Source organism: Zosterops lateralis (genome assembly GCF_965231275.1).
Source record: "Zosterops lateralis genome assembly, chromosome: 7".
In the NCBI taxonomy this organism is placed as follows: domain Eukaryota; kingdom Metazoa; phylum Chordata; class Aves; order Passeriformes; family Zosteropidae; genus Zosterops; species Zosterops lateralis.
The window spans coordinates 10,234,854-10,261,422 of NC_139767.1; the positions used below are offsets into that span (position 1 = coordinate 10,234,854).

Genomic DNA, 26,569 nt, shown 5'->3' on the forward strand with positions numbered 1-26,569 from the left:
CAACCTGTTCCAATGCTCCAAATAGAACAGCTCCTTCCCCTATGACTGTCAACCACCCCCTGAAGCACCTCTCCCTCCTACAAGTTAGGTACACACTTACCTTGGTAGCTGGAAGTAGCTCAGCTTTCCAGGATAAATCAGCAGCTTCTAGGCTGTAAAAATTCATGCACATTAAAGGATGAGCATATTTATTATGAACCAAGCATTATAGCAGCTTCTCTCTCTTTCTCTCTGAATTAACATTTTAAATTGAGAAGAAATTTGGGGATACTGCTACCACAGTAATTTATCAAACTACAGTAATTGCAGATAGTGCAGATCTTGTTTGTGCAAGTTCCAAGTCTCTCATCCAGAAAAGCTGCAGCACGGATTAGTCAGGCAAGTTCAGACACAAAATAAAAACTTTTCATGAGCTAAAACTGCACCAGAATTGAATTATCATGTGGTTTTATTAGCATCTGTTAAACATCAAAACCACAAATTTTCCTATGGAAATGTCTAAAATATACCATATAAATAAAAAATTTTGTTAGCTGTTAAAGAGTTTGCAGCAGCTCTGAAATGTGTTCACACACTGAACTGTAACACATCCATTTGGTCACTTGCAGTTTTGATTTTTTGGAATACTGCTTTTTCTGTAGATAGTGTTCATGACCTCAGGACACAGGCCACAGCAAACCCACTATTATTAGATGAGGTTTAAGGAGCAGTCCTGAACTAGGCTAACAGGCACTTCATGCTGATCAAAGGTTCATGCTTCATGCTGTACAAAGGAGCAACAGCCAACTTCTTGGCTCAGGAAAAGTTAATTGTGACATCTGGCTATCTGCTGGAGGCAAGACTCTGGCTGTACACCTCAGTGATCCCACAACACATAAATACTCTGCTAGTTCTGTTTCGCCTGGAAGCTTTCCCCAATTTGAAGGGTAGATTAAATTTACTTTGAGTGTATTTTACAAATGTAAGCTAAGACAATGTTTTAAGTCTATTTTGTAATGACTGTCATATCAAATAACCACTAAACCACCCACTCTTCTAAATATTTTTCATATGGCAGTAGCAATTTTGAAATTAGAAGAGATGCTTTAATCCATTCTTTCGAAGGCTCTGTGTGACATTTGATGCCTTTTGTCACAGGATTCTAAAGGAACAGAATGACAGAGTGGTTTGGATTGAAAAGGCCATTAAAACCCATCTAGTTCCAACACTCTGCCACGGGCAGGGACACCCTCTACTAGACCAGGTTACTCAGGACCCCATCCAACCTGGCCTGGAACATCTCCAGGGATGGGACATCCACAACCTCTATTGGGGAGCTGCTCCAATGCCTCACCATCCTCACAGTGAACAACTTCTCCCTGATATCCAATCCAAACCTGCCCTGACAGTTTAAAGCCACTACCCCTTGTTCTGTCACCTCAAGCCCTTGTGAAAAGTCCCTCTCCAGCTCTTGCTATGAAGGTCAAAAATACAGCTCCATGAAGAAGAATAGCACCTATTTTAAGAACAGCTATTCTTTCCTGTTTTCCTGGTGATATAGAGAGCATGAATTATTTACAATAACAATTTTACTTCCCAATCTCTTCCTACTAAGGATAATTTATATGCTTTAAATTCAAACACAGTCTCACAAAACCCAGCTGAAAAAAGAACAGGAACTGTTCATACTCACCACATTGATGAATTAGTATTTGTGCAGCCATAAATCCAGCTACTTGTGTCCTGTAAAGTCAATACCATAAAATACTACATTACGTATGTGTGGTTGCATTTATAAATATACTAAAAGTATTGATTACTTCAAACAATGCAGGGGTTAAAACTGATGATAATTAAAGGACTGATATCATAATCTTGCATATATAATTGCAAGGACAGAAAGGTGAAGCTTTAGAGTGGATGGTGGGGGTTTCTAGGAACCATTTAAAATAACTTCAATTTGCCACTCTTGTATGAATAAATACAAGGCTAAGCAAAGAAGCTTTCATAATTTCTCTTTAAAAAAATCTGTCTTACAGATCATGTTTAATCTCTTCTAGCTAAAAGAAACATCTCAAGGTACTCTTTTAAGCAGTAGAGGAATACTTTAGATATTTAATGTTCTGCTGCTCCATCCCTGAAGAATTTAAGTGTTCTGAAGCAACAGCACCATGATGCAGCTCTGACATTTGTTCTGTACCTCCCTCCTCCTCTCAAGCTGGACTAGGCCTGTGTTTCAGACATTAGAACAAGGGCAAAAGTCATCTTATCAAAGCACAGCTAAGATCACAACATGCATGTAAACACTGAAGGTGCCATTGGGAAGGACAATTAGAAAAGCCCCAAGCACAGACAGTTGTTCACAATGGTGCTATGAATGCCATCTATGGCAAGGGGAGCAGTGGCAATAGGAACAGGCAGGATGAAACAGGAAAGCATCTCAATTTTCTTACCACTAATGTAAAACACATGATTCTGAAAAGCCTATTTATCCATCTTCAGTTTGCCAAGAGATTAAATTCATTCTTGTATAAAAAAAATTGGCTGAATGTATGTGTCTCAAGCTAAAAATACAAGAAATGCACATTATGGTGTTTCCTCTCCGTAGGAGACAACTGAGATGGTGCTGTCTCCTCATCTGTCTTTCATTCACTTTCCCTGCTCAGTGAAACATCTCTGTAGCCTTTCAGGTTCACTTAAATTTTATTATGGGAAAGCAAACCTATAAACAGCTTTCCCAAATTAGAAGCATGGCAAAAACACAGCAGCACTAAAAACAACTTCTTCCTTCCAAACCATCAATACAGAACTGCACTGAATTAAAGGACACAGTAATGTAGAGCTAACCAGAAGAGTCAGAAAGAAAACCTTTGAGGTTCAGGTGGCATTGAAGGTTTCAGATCTTGAATACCAAGTGTGACATGCTAAAACAGGCAGTTCCTCTGACATGCATTAGGCTGTGATTGTAAATGGATGGCAGCAATTTCAACAGCTGCTCATTAACTGTCTTAAAACTGCAGCAATTGGAAATTAAAACCCACAGCTTTATAAATGAACCCCCAACATTAAAGAAGTATTTTCTCACCAACATACTATTTTCACAGTAAACATGACTGTATGATTTTCTGTGGCTTGCAAGAGGAAATGCAAAATATTTTCCATCAGAATCCTTAAAAAAAAAAAGTGATCATTATTAAAAAAAATCCCACAACACCCCCTCCAACAAAACAACCAAAACGAAAATAAAAACATAAACATAAAAACACAATGGGGGAAAAATTACTTACATTGTAAACTGAGTAAGTCCATTTTGAGCCTTTGACTGTAATCCACATGAAAGCTCCTAAAAATAAACATTTTAGCATGCTGCACTGCAGGAACAATTATCCTTACATCCAAAATCTTCTATTTTACTAAGCACCAATGTCTCATCTCCTATCTATACACAGATGTAAACTGTATGTGCTTCAATCAACACTGAGGATTGCTACTGCTTAGAATTACATGCAACAGCTATCACCAGTTACACAGGAAACAATAAAGCCCTAGGATCCTGTCACTAAATACTAATGGCAAAATAAAAACCCCCCAAAAAACCAAATTATACTGCTGTAATTACAAGGGCACTGATTAATGATGAGGTAACATCGGAAAGAGCCCAAATCTTTGTTCCTGTCAGCAATTTAAGAAAGCAAATGCAGAAACTCGTGCAGAAGAACATCAGCAAAGTGAGTATCACACAAAAAATCAGGAGCAGTTTAAAGATATGGCTGGGGAAAGAGAGTAAGACAATAATGAAGAGATCAGGGTACAAACAATGCCAATTGTCATGCAAAGAGGTTGTATCTTTCTTCCATTTAAGGGGAGTATCAAGTTCATGACAGAAGTTCAGCTAAATGTCAAGAGGTCACCATGAATAGGAAGACACAAACATGAAATCCAATTTAAACCAATTTTCATTATTGCTAAAGACTGACCCAAGAAAAGGCAACCCTCCCAAACCATCAGTTTCACAACCCCTCTGGGCACCTGTTCCTGTGTTTGACCACCTTCCTGGTAAAGTATTTTTTTCCTAATATCTATTAGAATGTATTTTGTTACAGCATGATTTCTACTGCCAATTGTGCTATCACTGTGAACCTCTGATAAAAATCTAACTTCATCTTCTCTCTAACCCTTCATTAGGTAGTTGAAGACAGCAACATGATCTCCCTCAGCATTCTCTTTAGGGTGAAAATCCTCTGTTCATTCAGCCTCTTTCCCCCATTTCCTATGCCCCAGGAACTGCCCATTTTGGTGGAGCTTTTGCTCCATACTCATTTCAGGAGATGCCAATTCATAACTGCCTTCATGTCAGAGGGTGCCCAAAACTGGACACCAAAATGCAAGAAGCCACATTAGTACTTCTGCAATGTCTTACATGGAGAAATTCCTGAAATAAAATGGTCTGTATAAAATGGTTAAGCCCACTTCAGCAAAATAAAGCTGTGCCCTACAAAAGTTGTGTTTAGTCCTAAAGACTCCATGCAGTCAAAAAATCTCTCACTTTTAACTCTGCATCTTTAGGAAGGAACTTTATAGGGAAACCCTTTGTGAACAGTTCATTTCACCCTGCCATGTCATGGGAAAAAGGAAGTGATTGATGAAGCAGATCTGAATATTCAGGACTTCCATGAGTAGCACAAAACTACCACAACACCCATCTGCAACACCCATCCAATCCCTCTTGCAATCACTGTAGATAAGACTGCCCTTCTGACATCCAGCAATTCCCAGTTTCTGAGATTTTCTACTGGACAACCCAGTGTAAACAGAACTCCTCAGAATCCAAGCTATATAAAAGTGAAAGATCTTTGCACCTACCCCTGTTAACCACTTTAGTACCAAAACCAAATAAAGGCAGATTGCTTAGGTCTATAACCTAAGTGCAAAGTGTGTTCTGAAACTTTGTTAGTGAGAAGATAACCCATTAACAAAGGAGTATCACTGAATCCTATTCAAAAGAAAAACTGCTGCACACCTGTGAGGTCTGTAAAAACTTCAGGATTTTCCTCAAACATCTTTGCAGGGTGTCTCACAAAGTGGTGATTCAGCACAGACATTCTCTTTTTTGGATCCTCAGTTATCTAAAACAAGAGCACATTATCAATTTTTACCAATGTGTGTGATTTGAGATCATCCCATGATCACAGCTAGCAATACAGTTTTGTGGGTAGAAGGCAGGAGAGATTGTTAAAAGTCATTGAACCCTGAAGTGCCATCAATAGTCAATCACTGCAATACAGAAAATCTACACATTATAAAGCACAGCCAAAACTTTCAGGAGTTTTACATTCTCACCTACTCCTAACATCAGTAAACTACTCCATTAAACTTCCTTTATAGACACACATGCATTCTTCCTGAAATAACACTTAGGTCAGAGCTTAAGAAAAATTCTCACATTTAGATTTACTAATCCGAGTTCACATATCCAGCTGTACAGCTACACTGGGATCCACTTTTGTTTGATCAGTCTGATTTTGCTTTTTCCAAACAAACCTTCCAGGACTAATTTTTGTCTATTCCACATTCCAGAACTGTGGCCATTACAACTGATTGCTGGAAAGTCAGTGCAGAACTGTACTCCTTTTTTTTTTGTCTCTCTAAATCACACCTTAAATAAGTACACAAGAAAAACTAGAGGAGTCTGTCCCAAACAGCCTCAGAAAAAACACCTGAAATCCTTCCTCTTCTGTGTCTCGGGCTCTGGTCTTCTGTACAGGCTTAGAGGTCAAATTCACAACTACATATCTAACAACATCTGTTTATCCTGGTGCAAGGTCAACTGAACCTGCTGCTTTATGGAAGAAATGTTCAGCCCACAGCTCAGCTATAAAGCATCAAGCAGTCAATAATGAAAACTGAGCTAACACTTTGTTATTTCTGAGTCTTTGGTCAAAAACACAAAGGCATTTTTCAGTGACTGGTACAAAATGGAAACTCAGGGTGACTTAGAATAATCAAAAGAGAGTTTTCTGTAAAATAGGGAGATATTTCTCCTGATTAAACATTCTGGAGTGGAAGAAAAAAGTGTGATGGGTAAATAAACACAGCTCACACATACAGACCTGCCTTGTGTTTTCATCTATGAGATCAAAAAAAGCTCTAATGGTAGCCAGGATCAGTTCTTTGCACCTAGAAGACAGAATAAGAAAAATTAAATCTAGAAAGGAAAGATCCAGGGTGATAAAACGGGTAAGAAGAGACTTCATCATAACATGAAACTGAAGTTAAATTATGGTAGAAAGTGATAACAGCAGAGAAGAGAACTGTGCACAGTCAGTCAATTAACCTTTGTTCTATTATCTTACCACACTATGGAGAGATGGTCAGTTGAAGCCCAAGCTCTAGGCACAGCTGAGCTCTGTTCGGGTGAAGAAAAATGTTAAGCTTTTGTTAGTACTCAACATTCTAAAATTATATGGAAACCTTCCCCTCCTTATTTAAACATATTTGCAAAATTATTAAAAAGAACAGCCTTTATCTTAAGAGTTTCAGGGCTTAGAGTACAACAGAATTACTTCTTCAGTCACTAGTCTTGCAAGTGCTGAAGCACGTGCAAGATGGAAATTATAAAACAAAAATACCAAATTATCTATGTTAAATAGCAGAGACTAATGGGGAGAGGGCAGAAAATGGAGTGGAGGAAACTTACCAAAAATTTCTTTGAAGACTGCTTCTATGACTAATCTTACTATTTTAATAACTGATCCTGGCACACGAGAATAGCAGAACACCAACGAAAGCTGTTGTTGAAAAACCACGGGTGTCCTCAACAGAAAGAGCCACCAGAACACCACAAAAAGAACTGGACAATCTGAAGCTATTAATTCCTTTAAATGGATTTCATGTATTACATTTTAGGGACTAACAATACAAAAATCCTCCCAAAAATGGAGCTCATCAACCTATCGCTCAGCATGAATCAAATAAACTATGAACTATTAATGCATCATTGGGAAGAAAAAACCCAAACTGAACACTAACAACCACAACACAACCTCCAAAACCAAACAAAGAACTGGTACCACTACTCAGGAAATCTCATGCAACATTCTGGTCACCAACACTCAAGAGAAATGAAAGTAGAGCAGATGCACAGAAGGGTTACTAGGACAAAAGGAATGCAAAGTTAATCCTCTTAGCCTAGCAGGATCTGAGCTGAGCTTATTTATAGACAGCTTTCTGTAAAATACACAGGGAGGTAAACACCAAGGGAATGACAGCTATTCCACATAACATTTTAAGCAGATGTCAGAAGAAAGGCATTAAAAAACTGGCTTCTGCAGTAAATGGAGGTTGGAAATTACAAAATTTCTCCCTCCTTGTGAGTGTTTTCCAGCTTCTCCATGTAGAGAACAAGCTGATAGAGAGGGGATGGAACAGCAAACCTAAATACTTTCTGATGACCCTTGATTAATTTTGAAAGGATAGATGCCCCAAAAAGCAGAAAATTGCACTTGATCTTCTACATCCTTTATATTCCTAAATTCTTAGAAGAACAACAAATACAAAAAGAAGGTGCCATGCCGGAGCTCTCGTTTATAACAGAACACTCTACTTATATGCTGCACATTCACCTTTCTCCATATACACATCTCTTGCAAAAACACAGGGAAATAAAACCTGAGTTCTGGAACTGAAGAAGTGCAAGCAGGTGGCAAGAAGAAACAGCACCAAGTGATAGATGATTCCCATCAGTGCCACACATACTCCTCCAGTGGAGGCTCATTTAGACTACGTCAACTACCTATGATTTTATAACCACACAGTATCCATTTAGTATTTTAACATGCAGTACTTTCATATTTATTTACACTATGCTGCCCATATAGACACCGATACATGCATTACATAAATAACTATCTAACACAATTCCATGCACAACCAAAAAAACAGTTTGCTTTTTTACCACAACAGATAAGGCACTGTCATGTTGACTCAATCTTGGTAGAAAAGCCAGTCCTGAACGAACTTGGTAATCTCTGAATCCTCCCGCCACAGAAAGGGTAGTTAAATTTCTTAAATCCTGGGCCTTTAGAATCCAATGATTGTTTACAGCTGTATAAAAATCTATAAAATATATTAAAATCAATCACAATTTTCCCATAAGCCTATTTGATATTTTTTAAAAAATAGCTATATAAAACATTAACTAAAAGTTTCTCTAAGCCCCCCTGGAGCTATTTCAGCTCTGATTAAAACTTGATTCATGTTTAGAGAGGAAAATTATTGTTTTAACCCAAAGAGGTAGCAGTTAGGAAAGACAGATACATTTTCTGTATCAGCTGAGCACATGTATTGTTAGAGTAGCAATCCATAGTTTTATCTGAAGGACAGACACAGATTTACTTGAAGTCCAGAAACAGTCAGTAAGGAAGAAGCATTGCACTGAAATCAATTGTAGGATGGAGAATTAATACAAGCACAATAAATCAAATCCAGCAGCTAAAGATAATCCATTCCTCTTGGGCGTCACAGAGAATAATGAAAATTAATGTCTGTCCCCTTTCCTTCACCAATTCTCCCAGTATGTACATGCAGCAGGACAATTATCACTAAACACATATTTAATCAGTAAAGTTTAATCAAATATAGCTTTTCAGGAAGTGTATAGTACATGTGTAAGGATTATACTTTATTTTCATGCCACAGTTAAATTTAGGTGAGGGAAAAATATGATTTTTTTTTTGTAAATATTTAAAATATGTAATTACATCTACATTTATATTCACACCTCTACAACCTTTGGGTATGAAAAACATTAAATTTAGCACCTTCTACAGAACTAACGCTCTCTCATTTGATAAAGACAAAAGTCATTACAGTGGTCAAGTTTTTAAAAAGGAGGAAAAAAAACAAAGAAAATATGTCATTCACTGGAAAGCTTACAAATTTAGTAACATGCCCTGCAACTTATTAAACTACAAATTATTGGGAGCTCCAGGCCTCACACAGAAACTCAAGTCCATATAATCCATTTTATATGACACTTGACTTTCTCTGAGTGTCCTGGCACCCTCAACTACCTGAGTAACAAACGAACATACTCATTACAGTAAATAAAGCAGCACATTTTTATTATTGATTTGCAAGAATCTCCCCACTAAAGCTTATACAATGTGATCAGACAACTGCAATACTCACCAGTAAGATATCTGTCTAAAGGCATCACAGGTGCAACGTGAGGTGTGGCTTGTGTAATGAGCAGGTTTATAAGTTCAGGCTTAAAATTCTTCAGAGTGAGCAAGGCTCTTGCAACAAGACCACCCATGGAATGCCCAACTATGGCTACACTGCTCGGTGCAAATTCTCGATCCTTCAGCAAAGAGCAATCAGACACATCAGAAACAGATTTGACATTGAACTACTCTTATCAGCTGTAGATTTTTCCCCTCCCAAATTAACTTATGGTCTTTCAAGGGCAACATAAACTAGCATCAACTTAACAAGCTTACAAATTGAATAAAAAATTACTTGCTATCTCATGAAAATGTGCTTAATATGGCGTATCCATCAGAAAAGGAAATACTGCATAGCCTGCTCAAGCTTAATAAACTTAAGCTTATTTTAATTTCTGAGACTTTTAGGAACAGAGGACATCAAAGAACCTTCCCACAGAAAACTGGATGTAAGGCAATGCTACATGAGTATTTTAGTAAGCTACAGATGTTTACGTCTCCACTAGGAAAAGGCATCCATTGTGCATGGAAGTATTTATTAAGAAACACAACACAGAACCTCACCAAAGCTCTGGGACTGTCACAAGTACTAAACATCTGTTAGAGAAAAAACAATTCCCTATTGCATTATCATCACCTTCAAATATTATTATAAAGTCACACATTATAAAGTCTCCCTCCCCTATGCATCAGCAGGAAAGGCAGCCCAGAATTCCATTCCCAGGTGGAAGTCCATTACTCAGCACATGTCACTACTTACCCTGTACAACTTAAGAATTACTTTTATGCACTCATGCACAAACTTGGTCTGTCGTTGCAGGCTACCACCATACAATGCAACCAACTCCTCATTAAAGTTGACACTGAAGAAATTAAAATGATACTTGAAGTCAACATCTTCTGCTTTTCTAAGTGCAATGGAGCCAAGAGAACGTACTACAAAAAGAAACCACATCAATTAGAACACTCCAACAGCCACTGCTTAGCACCATTTTAGCAGAAAAACACATAAACATATAATCAATTATGAAACAAATACATTAAATCCATTGTTCACCTCAAGTCATTTATAAAAGACATTCTAAATCAAATCATCTCTTTTCAGCTTACTGCTGACAACAAGGGTATTTCTTGTTGAAAATAAATTTATGCAAGGATCAAGGATTATATTCCTCCACCTTAGGGCTGCTTTTCTCATCTCATTTGCACCTTCTTCAAATTTCCAGCAGGAGAAGAAAGCATTCTTGATTTCAACTGTAGAGGCAGTCCTACTGCTAGGCTTTCCTACAACTCCTTTGAAGACCATCATCTCTAAGACAACATTCCCAGATAAAACTAAGATAAGTATGGGGGATTGCAAAACCAAGCCCTAAAGGACACTTGTCCATCTGAAACCTCCAATGAGAAAATGTTCACTTTCCAAGGTCTTGCTTCTGACCTGTCTTTCCTGTCTAACCCTGGCTACCATTTAATACAGCCTTTTGTGCGCAGGATTGACCCCGAGTTTCCATGGAGACAGTGCAGGATGGGAACAGTAACAGCTGCAAGTAAGAAGGCATGGTAGCAAAAGAAAAAAATAGAAGAGAAAGTCCCAAAACTGCCTATATAAAATAACAAATGATGGCCATAAAGGTCTGCCCAAAACCAGCACACAGAAGCAAGATTCTCCTAGAGTACCAACAGGTTGAGAGAACTGCAGAACTTTCCTTCTCAGATCATCTTTTACTCAAAGTCTGAATTTTGTACGTTTTACAAATTTAATTTTAGTGCTCATGAGAGATGATAAATTAACATTTCAAAAGTGCCTGTAACACATCACAACTTCCTGAAGGTGAGTTGTGAGTGAGCCTCTTCTTTCAAGTGAAAGAAAAGAGGAAATGACCTCAAGTTGCACCAGGGGGACATTTATATTGGATCTTAGGAAATGTTTCTTCCCCAAAAGGATGGTCAGACATTAGAACTTGCTGCCCAAGTTGGTGGTGGAGTAGCCACCCCTGGAGGCATTTAAAACCTGTATAGATGGGGCAGTCATGGCTCAGTGGTGGGCTTGGCAGTGCTGGGTTAATGCTTGCATTCCATGATGTTAAAGGTCCTTTCCAACCTAAATGGTTCTGTGAAAATAACAAGGCCAGCAAAGGCAGCAGCAGCACCCATCTTCATTGCTCAGCAAATATGAGTATATTTTAAACAACTATGAAAATTACAATAGCAACATTTTCTCTGCTCATCTAGTCATCAGAATAAAATTGTGTTATCTCACAATAAATTCTGAACAAAGTATGAATTAATATGAATTAATCTTAACAAAAGCTTTGCTTAATGTACAGATGATGTATTGCCAGTCTCCCTAAATCCATTCCAAAAAGAACATTACTGAAATATTTATTGCTCCTATAGCATACAGTACTTCTATTCACCTAGTTTGTTTGTTTGTTCTTCAGCTATTTCCTTTTGGTTCCTAAAATGCCCTGAGAGTACCATTCTATTTCCTGCATAGTGATGTACTGCCATGTGTTTAGAGACAGCATTAATTCACAGATTTGCAATATTTGATGCACAATCACCAAAATCCATATGGCACCCCTCATAATCATTATGTTTGTAATCATCTTTGGATGCTATTGTGCCTGGAAGTCTGTATGGGTTTTCTGAAAGTACTAATCAGTAAAATATTTTACACTGTTATAAGCTAAGCAAGTACATTCTCAAAAAAACCCAGCTCTGTAAAGGTTCTCTCAAATCAGGTAATTTAATCATCAAGTTTAGAGCTAATGTAAGAAAAAAATTATCACAGTAAGACATCAGGGTTCAGACTGCTGGTTTTCCCCACACACCCACATCCATTTTCTAACATCATGAGAGTGTTATTTACTGTTTCAAGCACATTTTAGGGAACAAAAATATCAGTCTGACAAATCCAGACTGGAAGGAATAGCAGGTACCAAAGTAAACACTGAAACATAAAATTTCATGTACCATTAGCTTTGGTATTCAGAATGAAAAAATAAAAATGCTTTAAAACTATTTCTGCTTTTCATCTGGAGTCTAGAAATGTAAGAGGGAAAACAAAAGAGGCTACATGTAAAGTGGGAAGGTGATGTTAAGGAAAAAACACCACCATATAAAGATGTGAGGAATAATGAAGCTAGAGGGCAAGCTTAGACAATGCTGACTTCTACAGCATGTAATTCCTTTACATCACAGATGACAGATGCTTCAGTTTCTCCTAATCAAATTCAGGTTGTGTTTTATTTGGCATTTAATGCATTAAACATTGCTCAAATCAAAACCAACTAGATATTTGTAATCAAAAGTCCAGCAAGGGTGTTGTGCTGCCAGAGGAGAGCATAAACCGTACTGTTTCTGGCTTCCAAAAGGCTTGCTCCAGAGAAATATTACAGCTTAACCATTTGACTGATTTCAAACAAAAATCATGTACTCTGGCTGCTTGAAATTAAACAGACTAATACGATCAACCATTATAACTCTATCTGGTATTATTTCAAACAGAAAACTACCTAATGCACAAATCTGACAGCTTTTTCGTAACAAAGCTAGAACTCAGCTAAACACTCACTTACCTTGTTTGTAACTGCCAGCGTTCCCGGGAAGAAAGAGAACTGGAATTCCTGTCAAGAGGAGATTTTTGTTTTCTTCAGCATAGTTCCCTTCCCCATAGAGATACAGCTCATACGCTGGGTATCGCCTGGCTGTTTTCTTGGGTAATTTTATTTTCTATTGCAAAAGTCAAAGAGAAAACAAACAGCTTGTTTATAGTGTTACAAAAAGGAAAATACAGTGGCTGTCCAGCCATTTAAATGATCTGGCTCATGTGGTTTTATTTTTATGGTTGTAAATTACAGAATGAAAAACTGGTTTTGGCTTTTAAAAAAGCTAATCAAAAATGGAATATCAAACAAACTGTTTAAGTGAGTATTACTGGGCATAATGATTGGCTGCAGTTACTTACTCTAAACAGTGATTAGCTTCAACTAGCTTTGAAACAAATCAAATGCAAATGAATGCAATTATGTATCTATCAAAACTGCACATTCATAAAGTAAATCCAGCCTTATAATACAGGGAGGGAGAGAGGAAATAAAAAAGGCATGTCAAAACCCCACCAATTCTCCCAGGATAGGAGAAGCTGAGACCAGACACTGGGGCATGTGAGTGATGCTAAGTACTGATGCACCAGAATGGCTCTGGAATCCTTTGCAATGCCCTGGATCTCAGAACAAGGATAGGAGAGCTAAACCCGAGAGCAGTGTGATGTGGGTGGCTGAGATGACACCTGTTACCTCAGGGTAAACTACAGATGCCGTGGGAATTCTCTTGGCTGGTTTTTACAGAGATGTCACCTGCAGTGCGAGTTTAAACAGCAGTAACCACCTCGGTACGGCCCAGCAGAAAAAACAAACCTGTGGTACCTGCAGGCTTTTTCTGTTTCATTTTCAGAGCTGGCTTTGTGGTCTGACAAACCACCAGGCTCTGTAACAACTCAAGGTCTAACGTACGTGTCAGCTGTCACTTTAAAGAAGGCTGTATTTCTTGTGCTAAAGACACAAACAAGTTACCCCTTAGCCTAGCACACATCTAATTCACAGGATTAGGATTCCTAAAGAGAAAATAACAAGATCTCTTTGATCCCAAGGGCTAGGTGAGGATTAATCTTACACCAGTAAGTCAATCTCTTAGAGTCATATGGCACTGTCTTAATTAAATGTGTTCTTGTTTACTACTATTTTGGTTTAACACTTGCATAGAGGTTGGTTAGTTTGGTTGGTTTATAGCTCCGAGTTTCTAAGATACAGAGTTTTAAAATTTTGGTGAGTGCAAATACACTCGTTCCAATGTTTCTTTAATTATGTTACAACAATTGAAAGAAAAAGAAGATAATGCAAAAATAAATGTATTAAGGTGTAATTTATATTTTAAAGAAACAGTTTTACAGAATAAGGTCAAGACTAGACTCAGTTTCATATCAGAAATCTCCTGTAAAGTCTCTCTTAACTGCTTCCCTGAAACAGAAGCATCTTCAATTCAAATAATTTATTGTTTTCTCTCAGCTGCATCTACCATAAAGGTGATTTAGCTTTAATTCTGTGCCCCCACACTCCTTCCCTTCCCCTGTTCTTCTCTATCTCTCCTCTATTTTCTTTCTGCTTTGGCCTTCAAATTTTTTTGTGTATATTGGTTATTTGCAAACTACTTTCATTATGTTTTATATATACATATTCATCTCTATTTTATGAGATATATCTATGTGTGTGTATTATTTACAGTATTTTAATTATCTTGATTCATTAACACGATAGAGAGTGCAAGTTAAATTCTTTCACTGAGAACAAGAAAATGTAAGCTTCATTCAGGGCTCATGTCTTCAGGTCATCCTTGGGTCTTTTCCCTTTCTTCATCATCCTGCCTTTCCAGCTTCACTGACCTCACTGTCCCATTCTCATTCCTTTCTGCTGCTCCTCTTGCAAAGGCTTTCAAAAATATGTGAAAAAACCTTCAGCATTTCCCATTACTAAACTAAGAGTGTCATCAGGATGTGCCTATGTGAGTTCCTGACAGATCAAATCAACTGTTCATCCACAGAAACTTCCTGGTTCATTCTCTTTTCAAAAACTTTTACGGAACATAAAATTAACACGCTGTTCTTCCTTGGGGCAATGTCAAACACAAAACCCCACACAGCTCAGGAGAATTGTATTGTCAAAATAATGAGGGGGTTGGGGTTTTTTTTGTAAATCACAGTATCTAAATCTTATAACAAAATGGCAATGTATAACTCCAAAGGAAAAGAGACATTCACGTTCCATGACAGTGGGTTTAAACTGTGGATTCCCAAGACACTGCTTCTATAATCAGTTGTAGCAAGCTACAGCAACTTTTTACAATGTCAGTGCAGGCTTCGTTTTTCACCCTGGTTCCGTAAGAAATTAGGTTTATATGAACAAGTCCTCATTACTAACTTCTGAATCTCTTGCCAAGTACTGATGAACAGGACAAGGGCAGGTTAAATTTAAACACTGCCATTCTAAAACTCATGCAAAAAAAGATGATCAATTACTGACTCTGAGCCTAACCCACCCTGACAGACAAAAGAAATTAAACTTCTTGTTTAATTGCTCTAGGAGTTATTTGCTTTGTAATGTGATACCAATGCGGAAGCAAGAACAGGTACCTCCCGTCTGAAACTACCACCCTGGGATGTCCTAGTGAAGGCAGCACTACACAAACTACCAACACCTCCAACAATAAAAAGCTACTTGTAAAGTACAACACCTTAGCAAACCCGAACGAATTCACAGTTTGCCCCCACAGCCCAAAGTACTGTTTTCTGCATGCTAAAAGTGATTACTCAGAAAACGAATTCCAGAGGGCAACACAGCCAGCTGTGACTTGCATCTCCTGCAGGGAACCACCGCTCACCTTTCAGCCTTGCATCCCGTCTAAGGAAGCCTGGCGCTTCAGCCCTTACATAATGAGTAAAGACAAAAGATGCGGTGGCAGACAAGAGTTTCAGGCACCCGCCAATAACATCTCACAGATTTTGCCAGTAACTTTCTGTTGGTTGGCTTCAGATTGAAGCTGAAGTAGGTTCTGGCTGCCAGGAGATCTGAAAACTTGCTGCATAGTATTTAAGTATTTATAACTGCTTAAATGAATTTGCTCGACAGCACTGGCAAAACAATCCCTGTGGCCACACCAAGTTCCTCCTTTGTAGGCTGAGATGGCTATAATCAAGGTTAGCAAATGAAGGTTAATAGATCCAAAAAATAACTTTCTGCCTCTTTATGAATTTAGATATTGAAACTTTGCTTTCAGATCTTCTTTACTGCGCAAGCCGGCTTGCAACCTACTTCTGAACTGTTATTTAGAATAATTACTATTTTCTCCAACACTGAGTAGATCTTAGATAATGAAAAAACGAACGTTCAGAAGTAAAGCAATTATGCTTTTAGTAGAAAAAATGCTGTAGTGAGAACTACTATCAAAAAGGGAAATTGTTTTCTAACAACTGCATGGTGTAAACATTAGCAGTAAACTTACAAATATGCATTACTGCCACTACTAAGCCAAAATAGCATGTGGAAAACATCGGTTCCAGGGGCAGTCCCCTCCCTCAAACTGATCCCAGGTTTTCAAAGGGATTTCTACAAGGCTCTGTCAGCAAACCAGAGGGACCTCAGAGGGATTCACAAACTCCCCCGTGGGCACCGTGGGACACGCCACCTCCAAAGTGCTCACTCAGAGGACTCTGCACCACTGTTCACCACCCTGAGAAACACAGAGTCAAGGCTCAGTTATGCGCTTTTTTGACACCTCGGTTACTCCACACCACAGAGTCACGAAAAGGGCCGTGAAGTGCAAGGTTCGGCCTCCTGGGCACGGGCAGCGCCGCCAGAGGAGCCGGCCCAGCCTCCTCCCCGGCCAGCACCTACCTGCGTGAGCCCCCGGCTCCCATAGCCACAGGTCCCTCCAGGAGCGGGCAGCTCTGCCCGGCCGGCAGCACGGAACGGCCCGCGGGTTACAGGTGGGCAGCTCCTCACCGCCCTCCCTCTCCCCAGGGGCACCGCCACACGCCACGGGCACAGCAGCGCGTCCTGCCGGCCCGGCCCCGCTCCCGCGCCCCATTTACCGCCCTCTGCTCCGGCTCGGCGGAGAACCCCCGTTAGGGCTGCTCTCCTCCCCGGGGAGCCGCGCCTCAGGCTCCGGGCTCCGGCAGCGGCAACGCCCCGGGAGCGGCAGGTCCCACCTGTTACACCCGCCGCACTCACCAGGTACTCGGGGTACTCGTACATGTAGGTCATGCTGCACCGGTTGTCTTCGTAGAGGAACATCACGTCCCGCACGCCCAGCAGCACCAGGGCCGCCAGCGCCCCGTACAAGAGCGCGGCCAGCGCGGGCAGCCGGCGGCCCGCCCGCCCCATGGCCCCCCGCGGAGCGGAGCGGAGAGGAGCGCTGCTCCCCGCGGGCTCCCCGCGCTCACGGGCACGGCGGGGCGGGGCGGGGCGGGGCGGGAGCGCCGCCGCCCGGGGGGCGGAGCGGGAGGGCGGCCGGGCCGGCGCCTCAACCTGCCCGCCGCCGGCGCCAGGGGACCGCCGCCATGTTGGGGAGGTCGGGCGGCCGCGGGGCCGAGGGGCCCGCCCGCCATGTCGCGGCTCGCGGGGACGGCGCGTCCGCCATGATGGGGAGGGCGCGGCGCCGGGGCCGGGAGGGAGCGGGGCTGTGAGGGGAGCGGGGCCGGGAGGGAACGCGGCCGGGAGGGGAGCTGGGCACGGACCCTGCCCTGCGGGGAGCGGTTCACTGATAAACGTCCATAAAGCTGCTGGCACTCATCGCCTAAAAAGCCCTAGTGGGGATTGGGTTTTGGGTTTCTTTTCCATTTTGTGGGTTTTGTTTGTTTGCTGTAAACACCTTGCTATCGCTATCTTGAAGCTCTCTGCTGCATTTTAGTCCCTGTGGGACTGCTGCCCCAGCCCGCTGCAGGGCACACCCAGCAGTGCGGGTGGTGCTCACCAGGGAAAACGGTGAAGTATTTAATGATTGAAGGAAAAAAAAAAAAAAAAAAAAAAAAAAAAAAAAGTACTGTGGTGGTTTATTTTGTTCCTCCACCTTCCACAAATCTAAAGAGAAAGCAAAATCAGATTTCTACGGCAAGGGGTATTTATATATGAGGGAAGTAGGAAATAGTTGCATTTTCATCTTCACTGCTAAATACTTAAGTCTCCCCGGCTCCCCCAAAAGAAACCAAATTTACTCAGTTTTCCACTGTATTTGTACCATTTTTATTTGTAAAAATAACCATCTGAATGCATTGCAATAGCGGTTTACAGTTAGGGTTCTTTATTACATTAATACAGCATTCAGTAGTTTAAAAAGTTACTAAACTGTGCTTGAGAAGATTCAGGTTGAATTCCAAGTCATTCAATGAATTTAGTTTTTTTTTCCTCATTTCATATGTGACATCTACCCAAGTCCTTAAACTTCAAGTTACAAAAGCAAACAATACCGACAAAACCCCACCGAAACCATCAAACAATGTTTTATATAGTTTATTACAAATGTTATGCAAAATATAACACTGGCACCAGATGCATATCACCATGGTTTGTAAAGATATATTGCACATGCTAAAGCATAAAATATAAGACAAAACCTACAAAACATAAGATATTGGCTTTAATATGTCGATCACTGCATAAGAAATGCATAAAATTACATTTTATACACACACTCAAGATTGTCACTAGTTTAAAACGCCCTTTCCTATAACACTGACCTAAGTTTACTTTTTGTGTAATAAGAAAGCATTTTCAGCACTGCAAAAATTATACATTATTCCTATAGAAATTTAGCATATTAATTTTCATTTCAATGCAGGTAGAACATATGAAAAGAAGAAACACTTTATACATTCAAAGAAGGTCTGAAATGAAAATTTACTGGTAATATATTGCTTTTATAACACTCAAATGAAAAAAAAAAAAAGACAAGTTTCACAAAACATTGCCATTATACACAAATATAAAAAGGCACTCTAATATTTCTTACATGACTAAGAATAAAAATCACAATTTTTTTTTTAAATCATCCTCAAATACATAACCAAGTTTCTCAACAGTACAATGGATAAACAATTCATTTCATGTGTTTGTTCTAATTCAATAACCTGGCAGTTGTTGACTGCATAAAAGTACCAAACACATTATGGTGCCCTTTTAGTAGCAATGAACAGAAATCCCCTGAGCTATTTCACAGCAATTTCAGGCAGTCCGGAGGTTGTAACTCGGTATTTATGAGAGAGGCTTGGGAGCCCTTCCTGCTCTGGATCCCACCTGCAGCTGTGGTTAAAATACAGGATGAAACGATCCTGCCAATACCCCTGGGCAGGGAGTGCCCCTCCCCGAGTGTCCTCTGCTGGGCGCACACACAGAAACTGCCCACGTACTGTAAGCTGCAGGATCCAGGGTTAAGTGCAACAATTCTGTATGATTACTCTTGTAAGAAGTCCACAGAAAGGCAAGGAGATTATTTACAAGAGTAACATTACCCCCATGCTTCAATACCTGCCCTAAACTACACGTTTATTCCTACATGTGATAAATTACAGGTTAATGTGCTAGCATACAAAAAAAAAGGGATTCTGGTAACTCACGTGAGATACGGGACAGGCCAACACTGAGCACTACCGAGTGTCTCGCTCGTGGCAGTTTTCCTCCGAAATCCAGCACCCTCAAAACAACCTGTGCAGTGCCCTGGAGGTGCCAGCACAGCCTATGCTCCTGTGCTTTTTGGAATGCTGCATCCCGACAGCATTGTAGGGTTTTTCATGGGCAAAGGTTAGATTTGGTTCCTGGAAGGACCAGTGTGACTCAGAAATAAATCACCTCTGCTTCTGGGATGCACTAAGAGGCAGCAGCTGTTGCACTGCACAATTACCAGTGTTACGAGGTATCGCGATTAGAACGAGTTTTGGTAACTGTATGGTAGCAGGTAAAAATACTGAAACTTTTAAAATGGCTGCTTAAAATAATATAACAACTTTTTATAAAAAGGGCTGGTTTTCTCTTAATGAAGCACTGTCATGTAGGACAGTGTAATTTTCTGTATTTCAGGGTGAGACTTACAATTAATCCTGCCAAGGAGCCTGCCTACATTTCTGCTTAAAATAAGATTAAAATGCTGATTCTGCTGTTAGGTGGCAGCTATTTCCCATATGTTTGTTTTCAATGCCATCCTTCCACATAAAAACACCCAAAATTTGGGATTACTATTCATTTTAGAAAAGGCATCACTGAAAATTTTAAGAATTGATCTCTCCTCTTATTTTCAGTGTATTAAGTAAGGTGGTTATTGCTATTCTGCAACTTTTAAAAGCAAAAATGTTGAGAAAAATCAATTAAAATGTTATTTGGTGCTATTTCTGAGGAGAAAACCAAGGTTTCAGGTTCTCTGTCATTCTACTGTAGAAACTACAGAGTTGAGAGAAAAGAGGGGTTTTTTGTTGTAAACTTTGGAAAACTGCTAATGTTCAAGGGAAAAATACTCAATTTTAGTGAGGCAAAATAAATGTAACATATAAATATTTTTTCCTAATTAAAGAACTGAAATCTGCCAATAGATTTTCAACAGTTCAGCAGAACAGGGCTAAAAACTGCAATTAAAATTCCAATCCTTACTTTTCCTTTCCCCTGCCAAAAGCGAGCACCAAGGAAGCTCCTCTCACCCTGCCAGCACAGACACAGGCCTGAGACAAGCTGAGTGGGAACGACAGAACACCTGAGTCCACGCTCTGCCACAGCTGTGTGGGTTTTCTCACCTGTCTGCCAAGGGGCTGGATCCCTTTCTTAAGCTCTTAAATAAAGGAAGGTGTTTTGCTTTCTGCTTTTTCCCAACACAGCCGGTGGACCTTTGCATTCCAAACAAGATGGGCACTCTCCCAGAGTGCATCCACCTTTCCTTTTGCTCCTCAGGCCCTCAGTCTTGCCAGATTCACATTTCATTTCAGTATGCATGAATGCTAACTAGGAGAACAAGCCATAGTTATTTTTCCTGGGCATTTGTTTCATTTCAAATAAATAGAAACACATTTACATTAAAAGTATATGAACATATTCTTAAGTCTGGAAAAAAAAGTCCACTTGTGGTCAACACATCATCAGTTAAAAATGTCAACTTGAAACCTGTGTCATAAAATGTAAAATTCAGCCAAGACTACTATTACCTCAAAAGTTTATATTTTTATCATTTAGAAAAAACTACTTCATTATGTCACTCACATTTGAAGAAAAAAATAAAAGTAGCAAAGTCTTCAATTTAATTACTGAAGCATTTTGGTCCTCTTGGTACGGCTGGTTAGTTCATGATAGTTTTTTGTTTGCGTTTTTTTTGTTTTTGTTTACAAAGTCTCATTCTTCCTTTTGTACATCTGTTGCAGAGGAGGGTCGGGGTCCATTTGACCTAGAAACTTTGGCAGAAGGAGTAAACATATTCACAAAGTTGACACTGCTTTAAAAGCTGGTGACAAAAGGCTTTTTAGCATCTATCTCTGGTCCCCTGCAGGGTACACTGGTATGTTTCTGGTGTTTGGTATTTCACCTTTTGGTGTTACGCTTTCATTGCTTTACCTTTGCTCTGTTAATCCAAACATGGGCAAAAGTATTTTAAAATTCAATACTGTTTACAGTAAAAATTTAACCATAGAAAAGGAAAAAAAGTGCCATTTAAGTTGGCAAATCATTACAAACTTTTACATACACCTTTGTCTACACCTGATTTCTCCCCCTCTCCCCTTTTCTTTTTCTGGTACTGGATTCATGATTAATGGCTCAGGTGACAGAAACATCTAATGACCCTAATTCTGTAGTGCAAATAAACCATACACATTTGTGCTGAATCGAAAAACAAAAAAGGGCCAAGTGATTAGCATTTTACAGAAGTGATGTTCATGGGAAAATATGGTGAGAGGGGCAGAATTTGGCCTTAAGAGTTAACAACTACATTTTTCTAATTGTGTACTGCAACTTAAGAACTGTAAAAAGTGCCTTATGTACGTTTAAGTGCTTAATACAGGCAGAATGTAAAAGGTTTCATTTCCTGTAGAAAAGTAATACAGGCAGTGTTAAGATTACAACTTGACCTTTGGTTCATGTAAAAAAATTATCTAATTAACAGAGCCGCTGGAAGCAGGAAACAGACAAATGTAGGAAAGGGGTGATGGTCCAATCTGTGAAGGCTATGCTGGAAATAGGATTGTGTACTAAAGGTGCAGCTAAAACATGAAAGAATTCTTTACAAACAGATTCCCTGTTTATTTGTGCTGTCAAAAAGAAAAAAGGCATTTTCTTTCTACTTAAAATAAGAGGTAGAGACTTTCCATAGGGGCACTTTGGGCCTAAAGAAAACATCAGGAGACTGAAAAGCTGCAGAACTGCTAATAGGAATATGTTCAGAAAATCCCTCTAATTTTGTTTTTTAAAGGCTTGATTCTCATCAACACTACAAATGTCTCAATAGCTGCTTCTCAAGAATAATCGTTAAGAATATAACTGTGGGATTTAAGCTGTTTAAAAAGACAAAAATTAAAGCTGAAATGAAATAACAAGGAAAAAAGCTTTCTAATACCAATGAGTCAAAATGTTTCAGAATCCGAATCATTTTCATTGTACCCATCCTCTGTTCCTATGTTATTACTCAAGGGCTTATTGTACGAGTTAATGCTGCCCATAGCGGAGCCATCGCAGAGGTGTGTCCTGCCCAAATTGTCTTTTTTAAAACAAGCGAAGTTGAAAGCCGTCACTGAACTGGAGGGAGAAAAAGGCATCATGGTAGCCAAAATGAGTGCCAGGCAGTCAGCCACGTCTTTGTTAGGAGCACAAGCCAGGGCTGGCGTATGACCTGGGCACAAACGCAGACAAGGCAACGGTTAGTACTGAGGGCACCCGGGGCACCCCGCATTCCTCAGGTACATCTCTAGGGACACTGTGGGGACGTGGATGGGGTTACACATGCCAGGCAACGGGCGTGTTACTCACACGGGACATGCCAGGAGAGACACTGGGGGCACTGCAGTCACCGGGACCACAAGCAGCACTGCTTGTGTGAAACCAGGCAGCAAACACTGCACCAGGTCAATCCAAGCACTCGCTGAACAGTTCTACAGCACAGACAGCATGGCCAGTACAGAACACAGGGGGTACAGCAACACGGACAGAAACCAGCAAAGGTTTCTGTGTGTATGAACAACTCTCATTCTGAGAACAACAACTTTCATTAAACATGAAAGAGATTAGTTTAAAAAAAAATTGGTTTAATAAGCAAACAATTTAAAGATTAATCGGTTGAGTACCTACTCAACTGGGCAAGTAGTTTATTTAGGAATTAAATTATAAAAGAATTAGACCAGTGCAGGGGGTACATGGATAGCAGGTGTGACTACATGGATGTTCAGTTACCCAAATTACATTGTGTTAGAAGAATAGTAGCTGTATATCAGCAAGCATGGCATACAGTTCAAATACAGAGTTAATGTAACTCCAGTGTCAGTCAAACGAAGGACTGGGAAGCTATTAAAGCTTGTCTTCACTGCAGTTTAACTTGGCTCCTGTCCAAGCACTGCCCTAAAGCAGCTCTTCACGTACATGAGCCATGGAAGCCAGTGTGCTCATTACACTTACTGTCTATACATTTTACAGGCTGCTGTGCAGAACTCCAGCACTTTCCAACAAATCCTCCTTTTACACTAAGAGCTGAAAAATTCTTTTGCAGGTGGTTAAATCTTCAGCACTGCAGCAATTGTAACTGAGGCAGTGGCCACTTCTGGTACCTACTGCCTTGAAGAAGCCAAGATCTGCAGCACAGATTAATATGGTGGGCAAAAAGTGAATACAGTTTTGTTGCAAAATATCCACATTTAAGCACTGATTGCAGTCAGTGCATTTCCTCTTCCATGATAGTTCTGTGTGTTCCAAGTGTTAATATTCTTTAGATCTGTAAGTACACTAAGATTCTATTTGAACTTCTCTCTTTTAAATTGTGCATGCTGTTCCTAGGAAAACTAAATGTGTATAAAATTTAAACTTAATTGCCATTTGTTACAGACAAATTAGCTGGACCTATATGTAATGTTTTAGGGATAAAATCTGTGGTTAGAAGTTAGTCTGGTTCATTTTACTGTTTTACTGTCCTCTATTTCTAAAGTGAGGTTAGATTCAGATGACTTTTGTGGAACTCATTCATGCAACTATAGCTAAGTATTTGGATTATAGTAAATACCACTCAGTTCTTTTCATCCATAGATCTCAAATGTCTTGCAATGATGGGTGAGTAGTTACTTTATTTATTGTTACTTTACAGATACGGAAAGATGGAGGTACCCAATTGTTACATTAATGCCATGAAGTTAGTATTGTAAGAAAGACCAACCTATTTCAGGAAGATATTTTTAAAAACTGTAATTGTAGAATCACCCCCTCTATGGTTCCTTATAATTTAGGGAAGGACTTCATTGAAGTCTGAAACAGAATTATTTAATTTAGTAACCAATTATGCATTTTATGAGACAACAGTAATTTAATTGCATCTCAGATTAAGTCAGATACTTGGCAAGGTTTGATCTCAGAATGAGCTGGGACACACTCAAACATATGTTGATGGTTTTCTTCCTACCCATTAAAACATGCGCTGATTGAATGCAAAATCCTTAATTCTTCTGCAAGGCGTCAGAATTATCCGGTGCCACTTGCATGTTTAGGAAATTCAAGTTACCACTGCACTCAGGCATTAAAAAAGACTAGCTGTTGACAGTACATGCAAAATGAACAGTAAAAGGGACCACTGTGATGTTTAAAGTAGATTTGTATACTAAAGAAAGAGTATCTTTTAAATTTATTTTTTTTAATAGGTACTCACACAACTCATTGTCTGTTCTTGGAAGGATAAAAGCATCAGTGAAGTCTATCATCACCTTTTAAAGTCTATTGCTTCAGTCTGTTGTAAAATTACCTGTGGGGTCCTACTGAAGACTGTCAAAGTGTATAATTTACTTACCATTTTCATCTACTGCCAGGACACAGGCCCCTTTGGCCAGCAATTCTTCAACCACCATCTTTAGGCCATTTCGTGCAGCAATATGAAGAGGTCTACAAAAACATAACAATTCAACTTCAGTTTACAACAGATTTTCTAAACAAAGTTAGGCAATGCTTAAAGCATACCCAGTATCTGAGAATGGTTTCCTTCCTCAGATCATTAGAATTATATCGTAGACACTAAATTTTATTGCAGCCTTTGAAATAACCATCATGTTCCACATTTATAAAACAAGAATTTTTTGTGCAAGCACACAAAGATTGCTTAATATTTTCCAGCCTAAAGACTTTCTTTAAAAGGTTCTCATTTTTGCATTCTTTGCAGCACACAATTGATGTTTAAAAGGAAAAAGAATCCAAGACTGAAGAAATGCCTGTGTCCTGTCCTTAATTCTGGCTGCTACAGGCTGTTCAATATCATTGTATTGCCTTTTTATCCTTGAATACTCAATTGCTAATCTCTGTTACTGCAGAGCAGCTGAAAATTAAAAATAGCCATTGCTTTGCTCCTTTCCTGGCCCAACACCCAATGCCCCAGGGTTTGGGGACAGCTAGCAGGACAGGAAAATCTTTTTCATATTGGAAGAGGGGAAAAAAGGGAAAAAAAAATCATTCCATTCATACGATGGAATGAATTATTCTGCAAGCTCTAGGTGATCCGCCACCTGAGCTCATGGTTAAATCTCCTATAGTGGGATTCCTCCATGCCAATAAACAACTGCAGCTGATAACATGTGCTATGGGCAGAAGTTGAACATAAAATATCACCAGAAAACCTTCTGAGAGCTACATGTACCACCTTTATGCTAAGTAAGTCTAAATAAATTATTAAAATTTAAGGTGAAGCTCAAAAAGCTAGAAAATGCTAGAGATATACTTACATACATTCACATAATTAATAGACATTTTGATATAGTCTTCAAATAAATAACCTCAAATAATTTTTCCACCAGATCATGCATAGAAATGGCATCAACAGAATCAAAATTAAAAGTGAGAATACAATACAATTTGGGTTTTTTTCAAGGGAAGCATTCCAAAAAATCAGAAATTAACTTTACTGTTCTATGAAGTAATCTGAGACATGAATTTGAAACGGTAAACTGGAATACTCTGGTAAATCAACTGAACTTGAGAAGATCAAGCTATACTTACGTCTGCAATGCATTATTTTTTGCATTAATAAGGCTCTGTTCTTGGATCTTGTCAAGTATTAACAAGGCACATTTTTCATGACCCTGTAGTCAGGGAAGAAAAAAACCAAAAGTGTTAATTTGTTGAGGAGTTTGAAATTGAGGCAAAAGAAATGTTACATAATAAAAGTGAAATTTAATAACTCAGCTTGAAATATAAAACACGCTGCTCAGTGAGACTGTGCAGAAGGTGAACTAAGCGAGTCTTAAAATACCATTTGTGAACCACCACTGCTGGAATGTTTTAGCACATTTAGAAATGTAGACATTCACCTGTCTTTCAACCCTGCATTCATTAAATATGAATTCACTTCCTCAGCTTTCAGAGCATGCTGTGTTTTCTCTTGAGTGAGCGTTCAGTGGATGATTTATCAGAACTGCACAGTGACAGAGAATGCTTTCATCTCAGAAACGAATACCACCCTTTATGGGTATTTAAATGCCTTTCTGTATTATTAATGAGCTACTACAAAAACTCTTCAGTGTCAGAGAGCTCTAACAATGGAACTTTGGGAACAATACAGATCCAGGCCTTATTTCTGATCCTGTTTCAGCACAGCAAATTGCAGAT

At 39.4% G+C, this 26,569-nt stretch overlaps 2 protein-coding genes across 7 annotated transcripts in view; both read right to left on the reverse strand.

The window, feature by feature from the left end:
• Positions 1-17,114, reverse strand: part of PGAP1 (post-GPI attachment to proteins inositol deacylase 1) — a 32,455-nt gene extending 15,341 nt beyond the window's left edge. The window contains exons 1-12 of the mRNA XM_083865169.1: positions 16,991-17,114; positions 12,785-12,938; positions 9,964-10,139; positions 9,169-9,340; positions 7,934-8,094; positions 6,333-6,385; positions 6,090-6,156; positions 5,000-5,105; positions 3,267-3,322; positions 3,065-3,148; positions 1,673-1,722; positions 101-152 (exon numbers count right to left, since the gene is read on the reverse strand). Of these exons, the coding sequence (XP_083721295.1) occupies positions 101-152; positions 1,673-1,722; positions 3,065-3,148; positions 3,267-3,322; positions 5,000-5,105; positions 6,090-6,156; positions 6,333-6,385; positions 7,934-8,094; positions 9,169-9,340; positions 9,964-10,139; positions 12,785-12,938; positions 16,991-17,053 (1,194 nt within the window). The 5' untranslated portion in view covers positions 17,054-17,114. The remainder of the gene's footprint in view (positions 1-100; positions 153-1,672; positions 1,723-3,064; positions 3,149-3,266; positions 3,323-4,999; positions 5,106-6,089; positions 6,157-6,332; positions 6,386-7,933; positions 8,095-9,168; positions 9,341-9,963; positions 10,140-12,784; positions 12,939-16,990) is intronic.
• An 863-nt stretch (positions 17,115-17,977) lies between these two features.
• The window catches only part of ANKRD44 (ankyrin repeat domain 44), a 130,521-nt gene continuing 121,929 nt past the window's right edge, over positions 17,978-26,569 (reverse strand). For 4 of the 6 annotated variants that reach the window (XM_083865224.1, XM_083865223.1, XM_083865225.1 and 1 more), the window contains 3 exons: positions 25,961-26,043; positions 24,765-24,856; positions 17,978-22,613 (listed from right to left, as the gene is read on the reverse strand). In XM_083865224.1, the coding sequence (XP_083721350.1) occupies positions 22,348-22,613; positions 24,765-24,856; positions 25,961-26,043 (441 nt within the window). In that variant the 3' untranslated portion in view covers positions 17,978-22,347. The remainder of the gene's footprint in view (positions 22,614-24,764; positions 24,857-25,960; positions 26,044-26,569) is intronic. The other 2 variants (XM_083865227.1, XM_083865226.1) reach the window with 1 other exon arrangement.